The sequence below is a fragment of the Xenopus tropicalis genome, chromosome 1, assembly GCF_000004195.4.
Source record: "Xenopus tropicalis strain Nigerian chromosome 1, UCB_Xtro_10.0, whole genome shotgun sequence".
NCBI lineage: Eukaryota > Metazoa > Chordata > Amphibia > Anura > Pipidae > Xenopus > Xenopus tropicalis.
The window spans coordinates 182,972,155-182,998,165 of NC_030677.2; the positions used below are offsets into that span (position 1 = coordinate 182,972,155).

Below are 26,011 nucleotides of genomic sequence, written 5' to 3' on the forward strand. Positions count from 1 at the left end.
CTCAAAGAGACAATGAGCTCTGTATATAAAAAAAAAATTATCAAAAAAACTATTCCTACCCCCAACTGCATCCTGTGTCTCAGCTTTACAGATAAGGTTTATTATACTGTGAATTTAGGACATTGGCACACACTGCTAATTATCTACTGATAGAAAAGCACCACTTTTGCTTTCAACTTACTTGAATGGGAAATGTGTGACAGTGCTACTACTGGTGCTTTAGGGCGAAGACACACAGGACAATTTTTTCAAAAAGTCGCGGCGACTAATTAGTGCGCCACAACCAATGCGCGATTAGCCGCTTTGACTGAGTTTTTTTAAAAAGTCGCAGATTACCTCTCTTTTGCACTACAAATGCTTTTACAATCCAGAAAGCTTTAGAATACTTTAGATATAACTGTTTGCCCTCTTTAGTGCTAGAACAAAAACTGGTATTTTTTTTAAAACCAATAGGCAAACAGGACTTCAGACAAGGGGAACACTGTGTATGAAGAATGAGACAGGCATGTACTTTTATGACAGTATTGCGCATAAGCTGTAGTATGAGTTGCAACTTCACTTTGTTCGAATTTAGATACATTCGAACATGCTGGTGGTTTTCAACTCTTGTGTTGAAGCTCATTTGATTTCAGATAGTTTACAGAACTTTTAAAAAAATTTCATTTTCTAAAAAGGACTCAAGTTACCATTCATTTTCCCAAACAGGAGGCCACAATGTAAATCTGTTAAATTTTAAAATGTAAGTCATGCGTGCTTTATTTTTAGGAGTATATTCAGATGCTTATGCCTCCTCTGATTCAAAAATGGAATGTATTGAAGGATGAGGATAAGGATCTCTTTCCTCTACTTGAGGTAAGTACCTAGCATTAGCTTACTTTACCTACTTGCTACTCTTGCCTGAGCTCTAACCTTACTAATACTGATGTGGCTCAGCTGCAGCAAATCATAACAATGTCCCAATATCTACTGGAAAGCCTTCTGGAGACTGTTAAAGCAGCAAAGGGAGGACCAATTGTATTACTTTATTAATACTATTGGTTTAGGAATGAGGTGTTAAACAGGAAAGTTTCCTCTTAGCGCTTCTATTTCATGACTTGTTTGTGATTTGCCCAACTAAATTTTTTTTAAAGCTGTGACCAGGGAAAAATGTTGGTTTAAATGAGAAAGAGAGGCTAAATCACTGGGGGTGCCAAATGTACCAACCCCCCCCCTCCCCAATGATTGTATTCGCTTACCTGAAACCCCTGGCCAGTGCTCCGGCCAGGGGTAAGTGCAGGTGAGTGATCCTCTTCCTTCCATCTCCTTTTGGCGAGATCTCTGGGCCTGTACATGTGCAGTTGAGCAAAAAGCCAGCTTTTTTTTTTTTTTTTTGCCTAAAATTCTGGCACCACTCACTCTAGTGATTGTAATTTTCCTTCTCCTTTAAATAATACCCATGAAATAAAATATTATAATAAAAAAAAAAAAAATGTATTCTTAAAAGAATTAAGCATCCACTACAGTTTAGTGGATTTTTTTTCTTTTTTTTTTTTAAAGGAACAGTAACACCAAAAAATGAAAGAGCTTTAAAGTAATAATAATATAATGCACTGTTGCCCTGCACTGGTAAAATTGGTGTGTTTTCTACAGTAACACTGCTATAATTTATATAATAAGCTGCTGTGTAGCCATGGGGGCAGCCATTCAAGCTGGAAAAAAGGAGAAAAGGCACAGGTTACATAGCAGATAACAGATAAGTTCTGTAGAATACAATAGTGTTTTATCTGTTATCTGCTATGTGCCTGTGCCTTTTATCCTTTGAATGGCTGCCTCCATGGCTACATAGCAGCTTATTTATATAAATTATAGTAGACTTTCTGAAGTAAACACACAACTTTTACCAGTGCAGGGCAGCAGCACATTATATTTTAGTTACATTTATACACTTTCATTTTTTGGTGTTACTGTTCCTTTAATAGCTGCAGTTCACTTTTATCTTTATAGGTTGCTTTATTCGCTTTTGTCACCAGTTACAAATAATAAAATACTCTAATTATTGCTGCTCTTGGTCAGTAACTATGGTCAAACTCAGCCGAGCTTCTGAATGCCACCAGCTTTCCCTTATTTTTCTTTTTTTTTTTTTTAAATAGCATTGTCAAAAACCTAAGAACATTAGCTTCATGTCTTTGCCTCTATGTTTTGCATTACAGTGTCTCTCTTCTGTTGCCACTGCACTTCAGTCTGGGTTTTTGCCATACTGTGAACCTGTGTATCAGCGTTGTGTGAACTTGGTACAAAAGACTCTTCAACAATCTATGGTAAAGTTCATTAGATAAGAAACCACTGAAAAGCTGAGGTTGTAAAAGATACACAAGCAATTGACTCCCCAGATTTTTACTAAATAGGCTATTTGCTTTTGAACATACCTACTAGTAAATCTAAACCACTTATTGTATACACAGGGTAATTGTGTTGCATATAAAATGTTCTGCTTATAAAAAAAAATGTTTCCCCCCCTTATAAAATAATTCTTTCCCCCTTACTACTCCAATAAAATAGCATCAACTGCAATATTATACTATTATAACTAAATCTCACTTGATATAGCCATGAAGTGCTTATTACCAATATCCTGGCAAGGACTTCCATTGGGATTTTAAACTCCAGTTTACCTGTTCTGTAAAAGTGGAGTCACAATGCGTGCATTTCTCTGTATATATGGCAGGCACTGTGGTGTTCCATTACATGTTTCAAACAGAAGTGCTTTTCCTAGTCAATAAGATATCAACTGTCTGGCAAAAAATAACCTTAGCCAATGGCCACATTTATGAGTTTGTGCAGTATGCAGCCAAAAGCACTACTGAGACCCATGTTTGATCAGATAGTTGGATTTGGTAATTGGCAAAGCAATTTGTAGACAAGTGGGCCCCTGCATACGCCCTCTTTCTCCCCAAATCCCTCACCAGACTACCAATATACCCTTTGCATGCATGCATTAAATAATGTATTTACAAATCATTTAGTTTTGACTATATTTAAGTAGGAAGGCACATACAAAATGTAGGGTAGGCAGTGATTTCACATATTTTTACATTTAGACAGATCAGCTGCAATCAGACAGATGTACAGTGTCTCCTGTTGAAAATAACCCTCGACCTGATGTTTGCCCAGATTCTCAGGCGGTATAGTTGAAATTGCCCAGTGTCATACTAAATCTGGACCAAGTTTAATCTTTCTTGCTTTTATCTCTTATAATTAGTAATCTTTGTTTGTTTTGCAGTTACACAATGCACAGCCGGATCAGTATGAGTCTCCAGATAAAGATTTCATGATAGTGGCTCTAGATTTGTTAAGTGGATTAGCAGAAGGCCTCGGAGGTCACATTGAGCAGCTGGTAGCTCGGAGCAACATCCTTACTTTGATGTACCAATGCATGCAGGTAAATTAACCTGAAAAGTTTAGTGAATTTTTAATTTATTAAATAAATGCTTTTTAACCCTCCTTATCCAAGTTAGTATTCAGGATAGGATAGATGCTAAAAGTAATCAGTGGCTTGGTTTTAATTTTCACTTTTTTAAATGTTTGTTTATGCACAGCATTTTAACAAACTCTAGTATAGAAGTTGTGATATTTATTGTTACTTTCTGGATATAAGCTACAAGACTTAGCAGTTGAGGCCAAATTTAATTCCTTCCCATCAAATTATCTATAAAAACCTATATTCTTGCAAAACTCTTGACTGAGTAATTACGGTTACTAGCCCAAGATGCTTATGTTTAGTGGATGATTCATAAATTTATACCTTCTCAGTTACCCTTTTTCTATAGCCAACCTTTTGTTTTGTAGTAAAGGTTGGCCATACACGTGGCAACAACGATCTTTGGTGCGACCGCCGGTCGCAGAAAAGATCGTTCCCACTCTCCATTGACGTTCAGGGCTGATTCGTTGGATATGGAGGTAGAAACAACAGAAATTCTACATCCACCTGCAGATTCAGCCCTAAACGTAGATTTTGCTTGAGCGCCTTCAACGGTGCCTGATTAAAATAATTTAACCTGCCTGATTGACGAGGCGTTCGATATATGCAGCCTTTGCGATATCAGTCGTCTCCTTGAGCTGCCATACACGCACAGAGTTTAGTACGAAACTAGGTTTTGTATGATATTATCGGTGAGTGTATGGCCAGCTTAAGTTACATAGTGTGTTATTTGTATTGTAAACAGAGCTATCCTATGTAGTAAAGCATATGCCAGAACTGGCAGACACGCTACAGCTTTAAGCATATAGCATTTTTGTAAAGTAGAAAGTACATCATATTTAAATATTTTAGTAATGTAATTTATTGTGTCCATGTCTACTTACTGAGAGGGCAAAATTCCAGCACAGTGATACTCCAGCAATGAAATGAAAGGAAAAAACTTACAATACTCAAGCCCCCTTTGCCCATCCCTGATCGTTGCAAGAGTTGTTAGGAAAAAAAAAAAGACTTTCAAAGCCTCATATATTTTTAGCTATTCAGTATTTGAAGTGCTAACGCCAATTAGTGTGCCAGCTTAATTAAAAAAATTATTATATTCCAGAAGCCTGCAGGGATCAATTTCTCCACAGTAGCAGCACCCAGACTGAGAAGTCTGCATAGTTACATAACAAGGGTTATAGTTGTAAGATGGTTAAGGGCAAAAGCATATGTCAACATTTTTCATACTTAAATTGATGAGATTTTTAGCAGATTAGGGAGCAGTACTAAATTGTGAGCAGCTTGATGCTTGGCAGTGGGATTGCCGTAGGAGTAGGAAATGGTGGGGGCTCTTTCATGCAGTCTGGTGTTGCCTCATGCTGAAAAATTGTGAATGCCAAATTGCTTAAAAATGCCTTATTAACCTACTATCCAATTTTATGACTTACAAATTAATAATAAACTTGTCCTTACTAGGATAAAATGCCAGAGGTACGTCAGAGTTCATTTGCATTGCTGGGAGATCTGACCAAGGCATGTTTTCAGCATGTCAAGTCATGTATTGGTATGTGTACCTCCTCTTTCCTATTGGGGCTGGGGAGTTTATGGATAAAGAAGTATGAAAAACGATTCTATAAGGATTAAATTGTTTTTTTTTTAATTTCACATTTTTCTTTTTTTCTAGCTGATTTTATGCCCATTTTAGGAACCAATTTAAATCCAGAGTTAATATCTGTTTGTAATAATGCAACATGGGCGATTGGGGAAATATCCATCCAAATGGGTAAGTCTGACTCGAGCTCTTGATTTTGTATAATTTCACAAACAAATTATGAACACATGCTGCTATATGTATAGTATGTATTGTGGCCATACATACATGGCCCCAGTATCTGACCAATTGGTGTTCTGGACAAACAGATATGAACAGATTTCTCATTTGACAATTAGCACTAACCTGTAAGAACCAGTTTGAGTAAATTCATTTTTTATATAATGTATGTCTTTACATAAAACCTGAGTTGTATTCTTTGACTTATGACTTAAATGTTGATAATCTGTTTTTGTTTTGTAGGTATTGAAATGCAGCCTTATATACCAATGGTATTGCACCAGCTTGTAGAAATAATTAATAGACCCAACACACCAAAGACTCTCTTAGAAAATACAGGTACCTCTTGTTAGTTATTTGGGAGAGATCAACAGCTAGGAGCTTCAACTTATTTAAGTGGCTGCACATTCCTTTTCTGCAAAATGCTTTCCAATCTGCTAAAATGACTTAAAACCTGCTAGTTAACTATTTCTAATGTGCTGATGTGATAAGCGAATGGGGTTGTCATGCTGATCCAAAAAGCATAATATCTATAACTGAATAGAACGTTAGCCCTGTGTCAGAGAAATGCTTAGAACAAAAGCATTTACTTGCTTTATACACCAAACAGCTAAACAATTTTTCCTTTATACCCAGGGTACAGTGTTAAGGTGCACTTTGTGTGAGCAGTAATGTACTCTCATACATATTGTTTAAAGCAGGGTTATATTTTTTTCACATTTCACCCCCACAAGCTATTTAGGAGATTCCAGCTTTTATTACCACTATTGTTTTGTTAGGAATTCATAAGTATCTTACAAAGCTGAACAGGGCCAGCATTAGGGGTTACTAAAGTCAGGGCCCAGTGGAAGAGGTAACCCCAAGAGAATTTAAACGGTGACTTAGGGGTCATGAAGGGAGCTGGGTGGGTTGTCAGCATAATGGTGCTCAATGCACAATGCTCCACATGCTCTGGTATGGTGTTGAGAAGCTAGGCTTTAGCAGTTAAAATAATCAAACTCTTAATAGAAGGGGGGGGGGGGGGTGTTACATGTGTAATACAGAGCTGATTATTTTAATGCAGAATGCCCTGGTGTCTGCTGCTTTGTGATGTGAATTTGAATGAATTACTACTCAGACTTGTAAAGTGCATTATAAACAGTATATTGTGAGTCTGTCCCTAAGCTCACATAACTGACAGCAGCTCAGAGCATGTACTGTGAATTGGCAGATACCGGGGGCATTTTCAGAGGAACAGAGCTTTACAGCTAAAGGGCTGTGAGGTTGCCTCGGACTGGTTCAAAAGCCCCAAATATAGGGTGTAATATGTCTAATGAAATGTTGAGCTTTAGTTCTCCTTTTAAATAAAATTTTCTTGCTCTCCAAAGATTGTTTTGCATGCTAATATCTTAACTTGGGTGCACGCAAACAATTAAATCTGGACCGGGCGGCTAACTTGCTTCCACCCATTAGTTACAAGTTTTTGCTACCCCTTAAACCCCTGTTTGCTATTGAGCATGTGCATTTTTGCATATTTGAAAGCATATACTTTACAAATTTACTGACGCTTTTAGCAGCAAGGGAATAGTCTTGGTAAGCTAAAGTGCTTACAACCCCATTTGTGCAAGAGCAAATACTGTTTAATTAGGTTGCCAGTGCTGCAGCAGAAAAGACATGTCTTGGCTACAAGCAGGTTATTAAGGATGTTAAATGTTGTTACTGTAACCAAACCTATTTCTCCTATTGTAGAATGTTATTAGTCTGCAGGCTTTATAACAGTCACAGGATTGCACATAAACTGTTACTGTATTTTTGTTTTTCTTAAGTCAGTGTCTTTTATTTTCTCTATGTTGCATGTGATGAACTTTTAGCTAAAAGTTTATTGTGGGATTTAAAAATGAAATATCTCTATATACATAACAAAAATTGAATGGCTTTGGGTGAGAGGGTGTATAAAAATGATAGCACAGAAAAATGAAGTCTCCTTTTTAGACCGTGCATCTATTTGAAATTTAGCTTAATTTTGACATATTGGCTTAGAGTTTCTTAATAGGTTTTCCCATGTTTCCAGCAAGGTTAATTGATACGAATAACCATATCCTTACCAGCTAATGCACTTTTATGGGGGTTGCTTGGGTTTGTGTTCACCATGCCATGGTGATAATTCTGGAGTCCTATTATGCTGCAACTTTAGGTTGGTCTAAGCCAGTGATCCCCAACCAGTGGCTTGGGGGCAACATGTTGCTCACCAACCCCTTGGATGTTGCTCTCAGTGCCCCCAAACCAGGTAGTTATTTTTGAATTCCTGATTTGGTGGCAAGTTTTGGTTGAATAGAAACAAGATTTCCTACCAAATAAAGCCCCTTGTTAGCTGATAGTGTACATAGAGGCTGCCTAATAGCCAATCTTAGCCCTTATTTGGCACCTCCATGAACTTTTATGATGCTTGTGTTGCTCTCCAAGTCTTTTTACATTTGACTGTGGCTCAAGAGTAAGAAAGGTTGGGGATCCCTGGTCTAAGCACATCCATATTTAAGTGTGACTCGATTGAGGCACAAGGCAGTTGTACACAAGTAGGCAGTGCCGGATTTGTGTTCCGTGCGCCCCTAGACCGCCCCCCACATCCTCCCCGAGCGCGCATGATTGAACCCCCCACACGGCAGCGAGTGCGCATGCGCAAACAGTTCAACTACCATACAGAGCAGTGGGGAAAAGTCCCCATTGCTCCGTATGGAGACAAAAATATTAAAATTTTGTTGCGACGGGGCGGCATGCCGCCCCTAAATTTCTGCCGCCCTAGGCCTGGGCCTTTGTGGCCTCTCCACAAATCCGGGCCTGCAAATGGGGTACGTGTGCAGTGGGGTCTGAATTGAACTTGCTCACATGGCTCACCCGTTTTGTTGCTGTTTTCCATTAATAGGGTTATTTGCCTGTAAACTAACTTTTGGCATGATGTAGAAAGGGATATTCTGAGACCATTTAAAATTGGTTCTCATATTTTAAAGGAACAGTAACACCAAAAAATGAAAGTGTATAAAAGTAATTACAATATAATGTACTGCTGCCCTGCATTGCTACAACTGGTGTGTTTGCCTCAGAAAGACTACTATAGTTTATATAAGTAAGCTGCTGTGTAGCCCTGGGGGCAGCCATTCAAAGGAGAAAAGGCACAGGTTACTTAGCAGATAACAGATAAACCCCCATTATATGGGGCTTATCTACTAGTTATCTGCTATGTAACCTGTGCCTTTTCTCCTTTTTTCCAGCTTGAATGGCTGCCCCCATGGCTACACAGCAGCTTATTTATATAGAAGCTTTTCTGAAGCAAAAACACCATTTTTTTGCTGAGCAACAGCACATTATATTTTAATTACTTTAAAACACTTTAATTTTTTGATGTTACTGTTCCTTTAATATTAGTGGTTTCTTTTGGGTTTTTACCTATTCCAGTTAAGAATTTCCAAATTACCCAAATAGTCCAAATTACTTTAGCAAGCAGATATTGATATGACTGGAATATATATAGTAGAGGGCCTGGATAGAAAGATGAGTAATAAAAAGTAGAGAGAGGTAATAAAATGTTAGCCTTACAGATGGACAGTCAGAAGTGAACTACCTCTTTGACTTGTGTTTTGGCATTACTTTTGGTGTCTATATAAAGCTTGCCAGAGCTCTTCATAAGTAGAATCTGCTTTATTCTCAGTGCACGCATTTAAGAGCAGCTCCATAAAGTCAAGATATAGTATGCTTTATAGAATATGTTTCTGATGAATATTGATTAATGGATTGCTCATCCCAGGGGATGTTCACCTTTTGGTAGTAGTTTTTAAGCTCCAGCCCAGGATCAGTGCTGCGCTCTGCTCTCTGAGTAGGGGATTTCCCAGACCAGTGCTTGGCAGGGAACCAAATAAAAAAAGTTCATACTGAACTGGTTCTGCCTATTTCTTCCCTTTCCTGCTTCATTTGCATATTTGATACCATTGGCTGGTAAGATTCAGACAATCTGATCAATGAAATGCAAAGGAAGGCATGCACAGTAATCTGTTCAGTGCCAACTTCCTGTTTGGAAGGGACTGCAGACACCAAATTTTATTCCGCCCAAATAGAGCAGAAGGATTCATAAAGATGAATTGCAAAAAAAAATAAAAATAAAATTTTTTTTTACAGGGACTCTTCAAATTCAGACTGTTTTTGTTGTTTTGAATTATTCAGCATTTTGTTCTGCAGCTATCTAGTTGCTAGTATCCAAATAACCCTAGCAACCAATCAGTGGTTTGAATGAGAGACTGGAAGATGAATAGGAGAGGCCTGAATGGAAAGATAAGTAATAAAAAGTAACAGTAAAATTGTAGCCTCACAGGGCAATAGTTTTTTGGCTTGTGGGTCAGTGACCCCCATTTGAAGAAGATAGCAAATAATTAAAATAACAAAAAAAAATAAAAAATTAGTATGTTAAAGAATGGCCAATACTTAACCAACTATAAGTTAATATAAAACTGTAGAACTCTTAAATCATGTGGGGACAATGCATGTAGGTTGTATGAATCCTGGAAGATCTCCATCCTCTAGGATTGTAGCAGAATATATGAGAGCCATTAATGTGTACCTCTCCCACATTGAACTTTTACACTGAAAGTGCATCATCTGCTTAATTGCATGCTTTCTCATCAGAATGTTCACAATTGCCTGTTTAATGGGAATGTTACATAATCCGTGTTTCCTCAATTAAGGTTTCCTTTTCTTTTTTTTGCCTTAAGGCTTTTGGGTTTCTAAATTTTTGTTTGCTAAGAGAAACTTTCAAAATATTCCACCTATCCATCTTCCCTCTCCCTGTTTATCCGTTTAAAGTATTTCTCATTGAACTGTCCCCGAGAACATACCTAAAACTCAGAGTTCACATACCTAGCACTGCATAATACACTGGTCATTTTCAGTTGTGAGATAAATGCTGCCAGGAGCCAGTCAGCCAACCATGGTCTTAAATATTCAGCAACAACAGTTTCATAAACACCCGCCAGTGTTACTGCATAAAATGTTGTTTTGCATGAGGTGAAAAAAATGATCTGTGTAAGGTAGTTCTATGATGTTTTGACAGCATTCAATTCTAAAATGTGTTGTAGTCTTACCCCTTTCTTATTTATTTTATGTTGGCTATGATGAGGGCAATTTTATTCCATTATGCTGTAACATACAGGTGTAGGTGTGTGTTTTTATATTCAGCTTTTTAAACAAACAACCTTTAAAGGAAAAGGAAAGGTAAAAACTAAGCTCTATCATAAAGGTCTCTATCAAAAGAAACACAGGATTTCTTGTCTTTTGTGTAAACATGTTCTTCAGTGTCAGGCTTCCTCTCCTTCAGGGCACAGGCACAAGTCTGCGCAGCTCTCTCTCTCCCCCCATCCCTTTTTCACTCCCCTTCCCATAACAATTCAGAAGAATTCACCCCCCTTCCATAAGAATGTGTAATCCGAGCTACCAGCAGCTAGAGCTGCCTCACAAAAGCTACCAAGAGACCAAGCTAAAATGGCAGCTGCTGTCTTAAGCAAACAGAGGGAGCTTCTAGGGCTGTTTACTCAGGTATGGTAAAGCTTTCTGGAGAATAAATACAGCATTCTAGCTTGCACTTTTGTGGCTAATCTATTGACCGTAAATGCCAAAATGACTTTCCTTCTCCTTTAAACAAACAAGCAAACAAAACATCTATGGATAGAAAGTATGTTGTACCCCATGCAGTGTATTCCCAATAGATAGAGCTAAAAGAACACCATGGCAGTTCCTGTAGTGATGAATCCATGATTTTTTTGTTTAACTGGATACCTAATCTTCCATAAGAGTTGACCAAACTGAATGCTAACTTGTAATGCATGTAAGGGATCTTTTATCCAGAATGCCCATGCATGTAAGGGATCTTTCTGTAATTTTGACTTTCTAGTCCTAAAGTAGAATAAAAATTAATTTGAACTTTAAATAAACCCAGTAAGATTGTTATGCATTTAATAAGTTATATTTTAGTCTGAATCAAGTACAAGGTACTGTATAATTAAAAAAAAATGTCATTAAAGGAACAGTAACACCAAAAAATGAAAGTGTATAAAAGTAATTACAATATAATGCTCTGCTGTCCTGCATTGCTACATCTGGTGTGTTTGCCTCAGAAAGACTACTATAGTTTATATATGTTAGCTGCTGTGTAGCCATGGGGGCAGCCACTCAAAGGAGAAAAGGCACAGGTTACTTAGCAGATAACAGATAAACCCCCATTATATGGGGCTTATCTACGAGTTATCTGCTATGTAACCTGTGCCTTTTCTCCTTTTTTCCAGCTTGAATGGCTGCCCCCATGGCTACACAGCAGCTTATTTATAAAGTAGCTTTTCTGTAGCAAAAACACCCGTTTTTTGCAGAGCAACAGCACATTATATTTTAATTACATTAAAACACTTTAGTTTTTTGGTGTTACTGTTCCTTTAAGATAGTCTATGGAAGATGGCCTTACTTGTAATTCAAAGCTTTTTGGATAACTGGTTTCTAGATAACAGATCCCATACCTGTATTTGTATTCTCAAATTTGAATCTGCATCAGTTTGAAGCAAAACATGGCCATGCTCATTATCTAGATTTAAATGCACATGTCTGTAAGGCATGTCTGTGGCACGCGGGGAGATTAGTCGCCCGCAACAAATCTCCCTTGTCGCATGGCGACTAATCTCTCCGTGTGCCACAGCACTAAGGGGCACATTTATCATGTCACAGATTTGTGTTTAATCAACATTCTCCTTGGTTTGCAATTTGCAGAGTGGTTTGAGTTTTCATAACCTCAAAATCGTAAAATTCAAGATACACGATATAACACACTGGATCGATCAAAACGTTTGATCCCTCCAGCTGAAGATACAATTGAAACCATACCATAAAATGTTATAACATAGATGTGATTTTGTTTGTTAGAGTAGTTTTTTGTATTTGTTTCCATCCAAAGTCTCTTGCTGAAGGCTGCAAGCAATGCTGGCATTTGAGAACCTATGTTTTTTGTGCATTAGGATGAGAGCAAATTTATAAATTTATTATTTGGTGCAATTGAGGGAACTTGAGATTTTACATGATTCCTGATAAATGTGCCCCTAAAGAAATGGATTTGGTTTGGATAAATGTATGGGATTTGTCTAAATCTTAAACCATATACTGGATTCAGTGCATTTCTTGGACACATAGGGGGAGATTTATCAACAGTGGGCCAATATTTGCACCTTGGCAGTAACCTTTAGCAACCAGTCATGGGCCCATAACAACCAATTCACCAGCTGCAACCAGAACAGTGAAAGCATTTGCCTGGGCAAATTTGTCCTGGCAAGACCAGGCAGTTAAGATTGGTTTATCTATAGCCAGTTAATAAGCATTGTCCGCATTATACTAAAAGTTAATGTAAAGGTGTTTAACCCCATTTTTAAGTGCCAGTGATTATACCTAATTAGTTCTTGTAGCTGTCATTATTAGGTAATGCATTTGAAATTGATTTTTTTTTTAACTCCTATTCAATGGGTAGTTCACCTTTTGTTTTTGTTTTTATATGTTATAGAATAGCTAATTCTAAGCATTTTTTTTTTTTATATTTTTTTTATAGTTTTCAAATTATTTGCCAACTTTTGCCTTTTTTCAGATGGAGGTCACTGACCCCGGAAGCAAAAACAAAAAACATTGCTTCTTACTTCTCTTTCTATTCAGACCCTCTCCTATTCATCTTCAGCCTCTCATTTAAACCATTGCCTGGACCCTGGCAAACAGCTGCTGAAATTCAAAACTGGAGAGCTGCTGAACAGAAAGCAAAATAATTACGAACACACAAAAATACAAAATCAACAAATACAAGTATGGGATTTGTTATCCAGAAAGTTCTGAATTACAGGAAGGTTATCTCCCATAGATTTCGTTATAAGCAAATTATTATTATACTTTCTGTAATAATAATAAAATAGTAGCTTGTACTTGATTCCGACTTAAGGTGGCCATACACGCACCGATATTATCGTACGAAACCTCGTTTCGTACGATAATCGGTGCGTGTATGGCATGTCGGCGAGTCGACCGATATCGCAGGAAGCTGCCGATATCGGACGACTCGCCGATCGGACAAGTTTGAAAATTTTGATCGGGCGCCATAGAAGGCGCCTGACCAAAATTCTCCCTTCAGAGCTGAATCGGCAGAAGGAGGTAGAAATCCTATTGTTTCTACCTCCTTACCTGCCGATTCAGCCCTGAATGGTGTGTGGCGGATCTTACGATGTTTCGTGCGACCGATGGTCGTACGAAACATCGTCGGATCGCCACGTGTATGGCCACCTTAAGACATAATGAATCCTTATTGAAGGCAAAACAATCCTATTGAGTTTAATGTTTACATAATTTTTTGTATACTTAGGGGCACATTTACTAATCCACGAACGTCCGAAAGCGTCCGAACGACTTTACGACTTTATTGTACAGGTATCGGACCCCTTATCCGGAATCCCATTATCCAGAAAGCTCCGAATTACGGAAAGCCCGTCTCCCATAGACTCCATTATAAGCAAATAATTCAGAATTTTAAAACTGATTTCCTTTTTTTATGTAGAAATAAGAGAACCTTGTAACTGATCCCAACTAAGATATAAATAATCCTTATTGGATGCAAAACAATCCTATTGGGTTTAATTAATGTTTTATTATTTTTTTAGTAGACTTAAGGTATGGAGATCCAAATTATGGAAAGACCCCTTATCCGGAATACCCTTGGTCCCGAGCATTCTGGATAATGGGTCCTATACCTGTATATTTTCCACGACTCTTTCGTCGCCGTCGCGAAAAATCCGGATTGGTTTTTCCGCCGTTTACTATAGCGCAATACGACAAAATTGGGACGGCGGCGAAATAATCGTGCAAAAATACGATAAAGTTGCGACGGCGCAGAAAATGTTGCAACAAATACGAAACAATCGCAACGGCGACGAAAAAAAATCGCAAAATTTTCGTTTCCAATCCGTTTTTTTCCCATTTGGGATTCGGATTCGAGGATTAGTAAATGTGAAGATACAAATTATTTTTATATGGAAATATTCCTTGGTCCCAAGCTTTCTGGATAATAGGTCCAATACCTGTAATAAAAATTGAAGATGAATTGCAGACTGTCTCAGAATACCATTCTCTATATCATATTAAAAGTTAACTCAGAGGTTGAACCCTTTAAAACACATTTCCGAACACCATTATATTCTCAGGAGCCCTTTACAAATAAATAAGTGAAGCTGAAGGTGGGGCAATGTTAGGCACATATTTGAAAGACATTTCCAAACGTGAAGTTGAGCATTGGGCTTTTTATATGCTTCTATATTTTATTTTAAGGCAGATTTTGTTCCCAAATATTTTCTTCTGCAATAAACTAAAGGGGTATTAACGTTAGGGTTTGTTAGAAAACTCAAGCAACATATTTTTAGTTTGTATGTTTTAGGTGTTCTCACATCCTCCTTTCCCTCTCTCCCCTCCTTCTCTTTTCCCCATATCTCTCTCTCTCTCTCCCTTCTGAAAGTATTGCCATCACTGCCCTTTGCAGAAGGGGGTGGTCACAAACGACACAAGTGAAATCTTATGTTTATTATCATACACAAATTCTGTTTTCTGTTTCTGAGTTATTTGTTGTTTTTTCTTTATTTTTTCTCCTTCCCCCTCATTTGCTCATGTCTTGGTTGGCGTTTGGTGGTGTATAACCGTGGTTGCGTTGCCTTAGCAATAACAATTGGTCGTCTTGGTTACGTTTGTCCTCAAGAGGTGGCCCCCATGCTACAGCAGTTTATAAGACCCTGGTGTGTATTATTCAATCTTTTTTTTAATTCATTTTTTTCACGCTTAATTTCTATTTCACATTTAAGATTTCATTTTTTTCATTTGGTTATACAATCCTAAGTCATTGTCAATCATGTGACTAATCTTGTCCTATCAGGTTCTGTCAGTTTTTTGCAGTAGCGTTGTCATGTACAGTTTTAGGGTTTTATTTTTTTGTTGTTGTGGCTAACGACTAATCATGCATGGGATAAGATTGTCACATGCTTGCTGTGTATAAAAGCTTGTTAGCAAAGCTGCATCATGCAATGTGTATCAGACATACAGTGATGCATGCCAGTGTCTACTTCCAGCCATTCATTGGCACCAATGTTATGTATGTAATATACAGTCTCAAGTATTTAATGTTAAAGAGCTACTATAAATTACATTTAAAGGTTTATTATGAGTAAGCTAAGAATGTTTTTGCAGAATTGAGTTCACCTTTTTTGAATGTGATTGTATCTATAATCTGTGCCCAAAGATTACAAGTACATTTATTCATTTTTTTCATCCTTTGCCAAGAGCGACATGCTTAAAGAGCAATAGTTTGCCCTGCAGCTTTACAGCTCCTTGATTATTTTGCTTTGATTCAAAATTAACTATTTATTTCTGGAATTTAATAGGTGTACTTCCCTGAGGAACATTAGAGACAATGAGGAGAAGGACTCTGCTTTTCGTGGAATTTGTACAATGATCAGTGTTAATCCTGGTGGTGTTGTCCAGGTATGACTGAGCGATCATGCATGGGTGTTGCACGCAGTGAATTATTATGCCACAGACATGCCATCAGGCTTTTTAATATTGCTGCATATGACTTCACTTCCACATCCAGGGGCTTATATAGTTGTGGTGCCTAGGGTGGCATTGGGCCTAAATACAGCTGTGATTTTAGCCACTTTGCTACATGGGGGGTGTGGAGATGTATAAGGGCTAAACTACATGGAAGATTTTGATCAGATTTGGTAAAACACATTTGTAGGATCCTACAAAAAATATCCCCACGTGTAAAATATCCCCAAGTATAATTTCTATGAGAAGAAAGTGTTTATCTTGTCAGATGCAGACTCTGCATATGCAGCGTTCCCTTCCAACAAGCATGTCGTGTTGGATGCCAATTCTTCCTTGTAGTTTACACATCAGATTTTTCTATGAGTCCCATTATTTTTTTAACCCCTAGTAGGATGCATTCTGTTGATCTGACACCATCTTACAAAATCTCCTGTGTAGTTTATCTCTAATTGATACAATATTCCTGCAAGAGTCAAAAGTGCTATTTCAGATGTCTAAAACATAGATGTGCAAGTATGAGTGGCTTCAGTGACCTGTTGACTTACAGTTCTTTCTCTCTCTTTTTAGGATTTTATATTTTTCTGTGATGCTGTCGCATCATGGATTAATCCAAAGGAAGATCTAAGAGACATGTTCTGTAAGGTAGTGTACTGCTTTGATTGACTTGGGATTAAATCAATAAATCTAGGGCATTTCAGTTTCAGGGAATGCAGAATGATAAATGATGGCCTTCAAATGGAAGGGAAAGTACCTGAAAATTAAGGTGAAAAAAAATGTTTTGTCCAAATTAAAACTGGACCCAATGGTATAGCTTTATCATTGCCATACAACTGATCAGAATGCCAGTTACCCCTGAGTTTTGCCAACTTAATAAATGTTAAGTTGTGTAACTGGGTTTAAAGTTAAGTCTACATGGATGTGTGGTAGAAATACAAATTGAGTCAATGTGGAAACATGGAACTTTCTGTCTGCTGTGTTATTTATTGTCCCACTATAAGCAATTTGTTTGCCAATTGGTCCTACTAATGTGCTTCCTTTTAAAATTGGTCAAACAACAAGACATGGTCTTGTTTATCTAAAGATTTTTTGAATCCTATTTAGCTTCTTATCTGTAGTTTTGAATTTGTTCTATGTTTTCTATTGTAGATCCTTCATGGGTTTAAAAACCAAGTAGGAGATGAAAACTGGAGGCGTTTCTCAGACCAGTTTCCTCTTCCTCTTAAAGAACGTCTTGCAGCGTACTATGGAGTTTAACTTAGTTGTGCTCTAGCTGCAGTGTCACCATTAGGGGTAAGTTCCTATAGAATTATCATTTTTTTTTCCAGAGCTACTTATCTATAATGGGATGTAGTTTTAAAATCAGATTTTAAAGGTTCAATTGTGAGAACACAGAAAACACTGAGCTAGCCATATACCTGCCAGTGTGGCTTGGCAATATGAGTTTAAAGGTCAAAGAACCAGAACAGCAAATGTAATGTTTTTTTTATTCTCCTGTTTTAGGTCCTTCAGTCTGGGAGACAACGGGGGAGCCTCTGCACCCAGGGAAAATGCTACCCTTTTAAGGGGGGAAGGGCAAACCAGTAGGGAACACAGTACAATCCCAAAGCCTACTGGGAGGGGCGGGAGGGAGGTGTTGCCGTCACTGTATTAAGTCGATGTTGGGAAACGTTTATACGTCTGGAGCCTTTTGTGGGTGGAAATATGTCTCCTTTACAATTCTGCACTGGATGTGAAGAAGCAAACTAAAGATAGAATCGCCAAACAGCACATTCTGGTATATGGGAATTTGTACTTAAATGAGTACCATATAAATGAACTTTAGCGGGATAAGTAAGAGGAAAATAATTTTTGCACACGTTAGAGGAAATATTAAGAATGGGTATTATATCAGTAAATGGCATTTATTTTAAAGCAAAGGGTTGCCTAAGTGTCTGTCCCACTGATTGGGACTCATTGGTGTTTGCATGTTAATGAAGACATACATAGATGAAGTCAGCGTAATTAGCGCAGCTTGCAGTGCGTGTTTAAGTGCAGGTACTTACAGACTACAGTTCAGGTGCCTGTTAAGTAAATAAAGATCTACTGCATAAATTGACACCCTACAAATGCCAAATTAGTATTTTATTTATTTACTTTTTTTTTTTCAAGGAGGGAGAAAATATGATAAAGAGGAACTCCTTAGTTTTTAAAAGAATAAAAAAAAATTTTTTTTTGAAAGAATATTTTTTTTTTAAGGATCACTTATTTGTGAAGCATTAATTTACAGATCTTTTTGCAGCGAAAGTGATTATTTCTAGACCATGGCCTTTTGCTACCTTTCAGTGTCGAGGCTCCAATAGCATTGACCTGTAATGTCCCTCGGGCCTCCTCATTTGGAAGCGCTGTGCAGCTCATGATAGTGGTTAAAAGTAACTTAATTTAGAGGGTAAGTAGCATGCTTGCATCACATAGTAAACTAGGCAAACTTTTACCCGTGTGCGTCTGGATTCCCACCCCCCCAATTAATTTAATGTAGCCCTGTATTCAAATGTCTTTTTAAGTTACCTTTTTTTTTTTTTTTTTTTTTTTTTTTTTTTTAAGTGTAAACAACTAGATCTAAAGTGCTGCCAAGTATGGTTAGATCTCGACCTGCTTGATGTCAGAAAAGATTTATCACACTTCTCTCAAATACGTGACCAGCCCATACGGCAGCATTAGGGCAAAACAAAAATGCATTTCTAGCCTTTATCAAGATACAAAGATTGATATTGTATTTTGTGTAACACAATGTGGAAAGCTGGTATACTTGTGCAAAACCTTTGCCTCCGTGCTGTCAGTGTGGTGTGCTTTCTGCATGGTTATATAGTAGTGATTTTATCAGAAGACTTATGGTATAAGATCAGTTAAAAGGATGCATAAATGTTAGTTGGCACATAATGAAACTGTAGAAATCAAGATATTTCTTATAATGTACTGTTTATTCCCTCTTTCAATATAATCCATTAAGTTCCTTTGTTTAATTATTTTCAAAGCATGATCATAGAGACCTTTACGTTCATAGATGTGAAGCAGGGTATCTGCACTGTATTGGCGCATGTTGGTGGCCCTTTGTACCCTGAGCAGACTCACTGGGGGTGCAAGTAAAAAGCTACAGAATGAAAGTTGGGTATTGGATCCTTTTTTTTTTAATTTTTTTTATTTTTCCTCCATTTAATTTGTTCAGCTTTTCTGTTGCTTTCTCCACTTGTATTCCTGTGAATAAACCCTTGTTAATTTAACCTTTTACTTTTCTTTCCACGTGTATTTTTCTTACGTACTGTGAATGTGAATATTAACTGGTACACTTGATGACGTGTCCATGTGAAAGTGCAAGTCTTTATTCAGATTGCCTCAAAGGTATCCCATGATGATAAAGTGTAAGAATAACGTCTCTCTGCAGGTCAGAGCTGAAGTCAGCTTTTCCAGTTTCTTAATGCTGATGATAGAACCGCAAAGAAAGTTATAAGCCATACCATTTTTTTTAATTCTGTTTCTCAACTTGCATTTCAAAGATGAAGACTTTATACTCGGTTTTGTATGATGAATAATATCCCTTATTTGCATGGTTTTAGTACATTTGTGAATGAGATGTGTTAGATCAGTTGCACTATCTTAAAGAATTTAAAAAGGGGGGGGGGGAGAGAGAGAAAAAGATTAAAAGATTTAAATATGAGCATGAATTGCAAATTTGATCCCTAAAAATGTTTACTGATCCACGCTGCAAAATGACACTACCCTATAGTAACCCATAATGTCACAATAGCCTATGATCTCCAGATTAGAGCAGGTATAATAGAGGAGGCCTGGAGTACTGGCTTATTAGCATTATCATATGGAAATGGTAGGGTGGCTGGATTTGCCATCGCACTTACTGAATGTTACTGAATGAAAGTTTAAATGCCAGGTTTGCATTCCATGGCTTAGTAAATGTAAGCATGAGGAATGCTGTTGGTTTAAGTAATGGTTGTGCTCAAGGTATTAACCATTTGTTGAAATGTTGCATTGGTCTCTCCAATACCATTGCTTTGGAGTTTAAGATGGAAAGTTTGATTGCTAATTCCTTGCTTTTTTTCTACTTGGAGAACAAATACACTAAAGTGCCCCACTGAATGAGAAAACGTAAATAGGCGTAATAGAAGGTGCTCACTCTTCTGTTCGTAAATATCCGTGCAAAAAATAGAATAGAATGGTATCAAAACTAATCTTTGATAAAAAACCGGTAAAAACTGTGTTTTTAGTGCCCCTCCACTTTCTACTTTTTTTTGCAGCACTCTTACTTAACTAAGCATGACATGTATGTATAGTAATATTAATCAACTCCATTTATTAGATTAAGTTTCTTTTGTATGCCTGTCTCCTAATGTCATGCAAAGAAATGAATAATAAAACCATTCAGACACAATTGGTCAAAATCTGTTTATACAAGGGATGGTCCCAGTTTTCCCTCATTGCAAACACAAATGATCTCATATGTAAAAACCCTTGGCAGTTATGCATGGCTGGCACACCCTTATAACTGCCAATTGGTTCAAGCCATGATCGCTGTAACATTACTCCTTTTTCTGTATGGAAACAAAGGCAGGAGACAGGATTGCCTTTCTGATGCACCGTCAGTAATTCTTGCATCATGGGATATATCAAGCATCTTACTATTGTGGTCTAGTCTTGACAGTTGTTGAATGTCAATGGAATGTTATAGAATTGTGGGTCTTGTCTTGTTACATTCCAGTGTTTTCTGCCTCTTGGCATGCTAAAAGCACGGCTTATAAAGTCTGTCTCTCACACTGAATAAAGTGCTGTTAGTGTGCTCAACTACAGAAATAGCCGCTGCTATGTGGTGTAGATTTTCTACTTGAATATTTTTATGTTGTAGGAACCTCAGGAGGTCTGTGTTTACTGTTTTTATATCTACCTTCTCTTTCCGGATTAAGCTTCCCTCTTTTTGAAGGACTTAAATGATAGGAAAAATGCCACTCAGCCTAAGTTGACAACTGAAAGAGTTTGCTGTTAGCCCATTCTCCATTGTCACAGCCATTCAAGTCATTTGTTGTATTCCAGAGTTTCTGTTATATCAAGCACTGCAGTGTCTTAACAGTGCTGGCATTATAGTTTGTTAAAATGCTTAATATCGGCTTAAAGCATTTCAGTTTAATTTTTTGGAAATGTAGGCTATGTACATGAAAGCCTCAGGAAGGATTAGTATAGACATGCTATATTCATAAGGCTGCTGGATGAACCTAAAGCTACAGGAGACACAGCAAGAAACATGCTTCCAAAATTTCCCATGGCTGCTCCATATATTATTTGAATGCTTGACCTGTACCCCACGGCCCTACCCAACACTCTTCTCACCAGGCTTGTATAGAGAGTACTGTATAAACTCCTTCTGTAGCCCCAAGGTACACTTATTCTGTGCCTCATACAGTATAAGGGACAACCAAGCCTAACATTCAGACCTGTGAGGTGATATGATTTAGGGCAGCTTTGCCCTTGATCCTGCCTCTCTATGTACAGTGCCTTGCAAAACTATTTAGACTCTTGACCAAGTCTATCATGTTATTAAATACACTTTTTTCCCCACAAACTCAAAATTAGCTTGGGTTGCATTATTTTTTTACTAGAGATAGCTAATGATTTTTTTTTTTAAATAAAAAAAGGTGCTATTTTCATATGTATACAGTCCCCACTATTAGTATTTTGTATTTATTGGGGATGGAGGTATAGATGTAGTGTATAGAATAGCTAGGTGTGTTCTCCAGGTTGGTACTTCAGTTAGATAAAAGCTGCACCAGCCCCCCCCCCCCCAAAAAAAAGAGCGCTGTTCAGACATAACTTTAAAATTTAGCTTTTCCCCCAGAAGAACCCACCTAATGAATCTGAACACTGGTGGTGCCTTATATTTTGGAAGCCTCCACCCAGTGAATAGGAGTTTCCTAAAAGGCCCTTAAGTGCTGCAAAATGTAGCCTACAAAATACTAAATAGCAAGAACTGTATACTGGGAAAAAAGCGTATTTTCAGTGATTTATTTCATTGAAGGTTACCTAACATTTTGGCACCCCATTGAAATAGGGAGTTCACAGTTCCCAGCAACCAAAAAACTAGTGTTCTGTGAGGCTAAACTCTCATTTTGACTGAGAGCCATAAAGGACCTGAGCTGGCTTGCAGTTGGAGCAGCCGGGTCACATCATACTAAGTTACATTAAATTAAACTATTTTTTGCGAGGTCCACTGCCTGCTGATATGGTCAGTTTGTTGGCAGACTGAGACAGCTTCTCTTGCAGTATATCCCTGTGTTTTTCTTCTCTTTAAGAAGATGCTCGGTCCCTTCTAATTAGAGTAGTCCCACCGCATTCTTAATAAAATAGTTGAATTTAAGGTGGGCTACCCCCTTAAAAACCCTACTAAGTCTGTGTTCAAAGATTCTGACAACAAAATTATATCTAAAACAATTGATAGTTATTGTATGTGTTTATTGTTTTGTTTCGTAGGCATTTAACAGTTTCCATGTTGCTATGGGTTTATTGCCAAAGCAACAGGGTAGAAATTTTTTTGCATTTAAAAACTAAGGGTTTTTGGCTTCTGGGTCAGTGCCCCCCACCCCCCTTCCCCCAACAAAAACCATATAGAATTTTAAGGCACAGGTTGGAAAGAGCCATAATATGAAGGGTAAATAAAAAAAGCATCCCAAACAGTAAGATGTAAATAGTCGATCTATAACTAGCTAAAGGTTTATATAAAGGTGACCTCCTTTTTAAAAAAAACTAACATTTATTTACATATATATTCCACAATGAAACGGTACAGCTATACCTCAAGCTGGGTTCAGTTCAGTATAACCCATTGTGACAGGTTGTGGAAGCCTGTCCTTTCTAGATGTGAACATAGTAACCCGTTAGGAATGTTTTCTGCTCTTTTTGATTGGTGTAGATGGTTTGCTTGGTAAGTAAATACAGAACGTTGCAATCTGGTAAAGCCTGGGGTACAACAAATCTTTTCTTACAGAAAAGCCAAATCTCATTTAGGTTGGTAGATGCTAAAATATAGTTAACAGCCAAAACATGCTGATAAACAAACAAAAAAAAATGGGCATTTATGGACTTATGTCAAGATTAGAACTTTGGTATAACATTTGGAAAAATCTCTTGGGAAGCCTGTAAAGGAATTTCCCACCAATATAGGAGGTATTTTATGGCACAATGTAGGGTAATTCCCTAGAGACAGTTCAGTGAATCAATACTGTACCTGAACAGCCAGTAATATCTGATGATCAGTTTAGCCTGCTGCCTTCAGCAAGTAACACTGTGGCCTCCATTGCTGCAGATATGTCCTAAATCATTGCTCAGGCTTGGGTAGAGCTGTTCGGCTGCACTGTTTAAAGGATAAGAAGGGACACTATATATGCATGTTTACCTGTGAACCTTCTCTACAACATTTATTCATAGGCATTGATTTGCTGAAGGCTCTTCTTGTAAACCTTGGGATTTGAGTGGACTTTAGACTAATAAAAAGCAGAATTGGAATAGATTATCTGAAAGGAAAAATGATGAGACTTTAAGCATTTACCAAACGTTCATTGCCCAGCGACTACTGCCAGTACTTATCGGCATCTCTGCATGTGTAAGAAGCCGGAGCAGTTTCAAAAATCAGATGAATGCAGCGATATCCCCCTCCCCCTCAGTTAGTGAGTGCACATAAAGGTGCTGGCCAGTCATAACTTGGGGGGCTTCTTAGCACTAAATTTGGAATAAATAGCCATGGTTACTGTCCAGTATCTAGCACTGTGAATATAAACGGTTAAAGTAGCCATCTGAGATTTACAATCAGCACATTAAGCAATATGGACATTTACACACTGGGGAAATGTTATAGGCTCCTGTTAGTAGGGGCATTCAGCAAAATGTATGTAAGGGCTAACATAGCATTCCCATTACTCGATCTTTCTGCTGGCAACTTGGGTTGTGTGCATTTTTTCTAATAAAAAAAGCTTTATATCTGATTGTTTCTTTACCTTTTGCAAAGAAAAATGTTACCCTTTAGACCTGCTCGTGCAATTCAGTTCGGTTGGATGATCTTTTGGAAATCTTTGCTTCTGCTTATTGAACTTCACTTAAATAAAATATGGTTTTAGTTTTTGATAAGCTGCTGAATTTTAAACATTTTTGGGGCCACCAAATATTTTGGATCATGCAGAGAATATATATTGTACTGTTGTAATTTTGTATTTACATTTGTATGATGTGATACTAGATGTGAATGTTAATCACTGCTTGGCTGTGTTAATAAAGTTGTTTAAATATATTTTCTGTATTGTCATTTCTACAACTGCAATAAGCTGGTGCCTGGGTAAAAAGGTTGTACAAAATATCTATAATCTATAACGGCTAACACATGATATCTAACATAATAGCCAGAACACTACTTCCTGCTTTCAGCTCTTTAACCTCTAGTTTAGTCAGTGGCTTGAGGGGGGGCCATGGGACATAACTGTTTAGTTTGCTCTTGATCCTGAGCACTCAGGTGAGTTTCATGGTGAGCACACAGGTGAGTTTTTTGGTTTATGTCCCATATGGCCCCCTCCCCATCAAGTCACTGATTGGTTACTGACTGGTAACAGAGCTACAAAGGAAGAATTTGAATTCTGGCCAGTATGTTAGATATCCAGCCTTTTTAGATTTTTTATTTTGCGCAGTCTATTTACCCAGTTTCATTTTTACACTGAACTGTTTCAGAAAACCCCAGGTACTGAGCATTCTGGATAACAGGCCCCATACCTGCACTCATTGCTTTAACCGGGGAAAAGTTTTTAAATTTTTTTGTAGACTTTAAGGGTTCATACTGATACACTTATTTTCGTATACTCTTCTGCGGTGCCGTTATCGTGCATTCCACTACAGGGGAGCACACAAAGAAACGTATTCCATTATTCTTAAAGGACATGTAAAGCCTACATTTGCCTACAATGTATATAAGTTGGGCATGTCTCCCCCACCCAAATGGCATCATTTGTACTGCATATATCCCCTCCGCTTGCCACCACCATCACATTTTCCTAAAGCAAATAGCAGCTTTCCCCTGGTGGCCATTTTACCTCTGATACGTAATCAGATACGTTTAAATCTGCAAGCAACACACACACACACACAGACCCTTAAGCATACGTTTCATCAAGAATACAGACTTGCATAGGCACAACTGTCTTTGATAAAAGTTCTGCTTTGTTTGAGCTGAGCTCAGGAGGTAAAAATTAAAGCAGACAGCTAGAGCTGTGTTTCTATGGGAACCAGCAATGCCGTTTCTTTACTGGCTGCTATACTGGGGGGTCGTGTTTAGTAATCTGAGCATAGAACAACTGAGCATGCCCAGTGTTGAGTGGGTTACAGGAGGAATAGGAAATCTAAGTGATAAAGGAGATGCTGCAGCCTTACTATTAACCTCTGGACAACCAGTGTGGCAGGTATTGAAAGATTTCAAAGAGGCTGTTCACGGATTACATTTTTGTGTGTTTGGTTTACATGTCCTTTAAAGGAGAACTAAACCCTAAAATTGAATTTGGCTAGCAATGCCATATTTTACATTATAAACTGACTGCACTGGCTTAAAGTTTTAGCATCTCTATAGTAGTAATGATATAGGTTGTTACAGTTGTCACATGAGCTCCCCATCAGCTGAGCTTAGGGGTTGCAAATTATCAAACCGAAATTGAGGGTGGTCTGTTATATTAGCTGATGCTACAGGGATAATTAATGAATTCTGATGCAAATGCCCTGGTTTTAGATCTGTCATGTAAGGTGAATCTGAATGAATTACTAATCAGCTTTTTAATGTTACATTTATATTCTATATATACAGTATAGTGTGAGTGGGCCCCTAAGCTCAGGTAAGTGACAACAGCATAGAGCATGTGCAGGGAATCAGCAGAAAGGAAAATGGGGGGCTACTGGGTCATCTTTGGGGCACAGATCTTCCCTGAAAAAGGGCTATGGTTGCTTGGGCTGGTACAGAAGCCAAAACATAATGTACAACATTTCTGCCCTACTTTTTTTAGTTAGGCTTTAGTTCTCCTTTAATGGGGCTGTACTAACACAGGCGCATGTAAGCAGGTTAA

General features: G+C 37.8%; 1 protein-coding gene across 2 annotated transcripts in view; it reads left to right on the forward strand.

Moving 5' to 3' along the window:
• Positions 1 to 24,204, forward strand: part of tnpo1 (transportin 1) — a 46,551-nt gene extending 22,347 nt beyond the window's left edge. Inside the window, exons 14-25 of one of the 2 annotated variants that reach the window (XM_004910820.4) lie at positions 766 to 852; positions 2,190 to 2,297; positions 3,078 to 3,161; positions 3,260 to 3,418; positions 4,913 to 5,000; positions 5,121 to 5,219; positions 5,511 to 5,606; positions 15,004 to 15,079; positions 15,722 to 15,821; positions 16,455 to 16,529; positions 17,034 to 17,177; positions 17,388 to 24,204. In XM_004910820.4, the coding sequence (XP_004910877.1) occupies positions 766 to 852; positions 2,190 to 2,297; positions 3,078 to 3,161; positions 3,260 to 3,418; positions 4,913 to 5,000; positions 5,121 to 5,219; positions 5,511 to 5,606; positions 15,004 to 15,079; positions 15,722 to 15,821; positions 16,455 to 16,529; positions 17,034 to 17,141 (1,080 nt within the window). In that variant the 3' untranslated portion in view covers positions 17,142 to 17,177; positions 17,388 to 24,204. The remainder of the gene's footprint in view (positions 1 to 765; positions 853 to 2,189; positions 2,298 to 3,077; positions 3,162 to 3,259; positions 3,419 to 4,912; positions 5,001 to 5,120; positions 5,220 to 5,510; positions 5,607 to 15,003; positions 15,080 to 15,721; positions 15,822 to 16,454; positions 16,530 to 17,033; positions 17,178 to 17,387) is intronic. The other variant, XM_002934838.5, reaches the window with a different exon arrangement.
• The last annotated feature ends 1,807 nt before the right edge of the window (positions 24,205 to 26,011 follow it).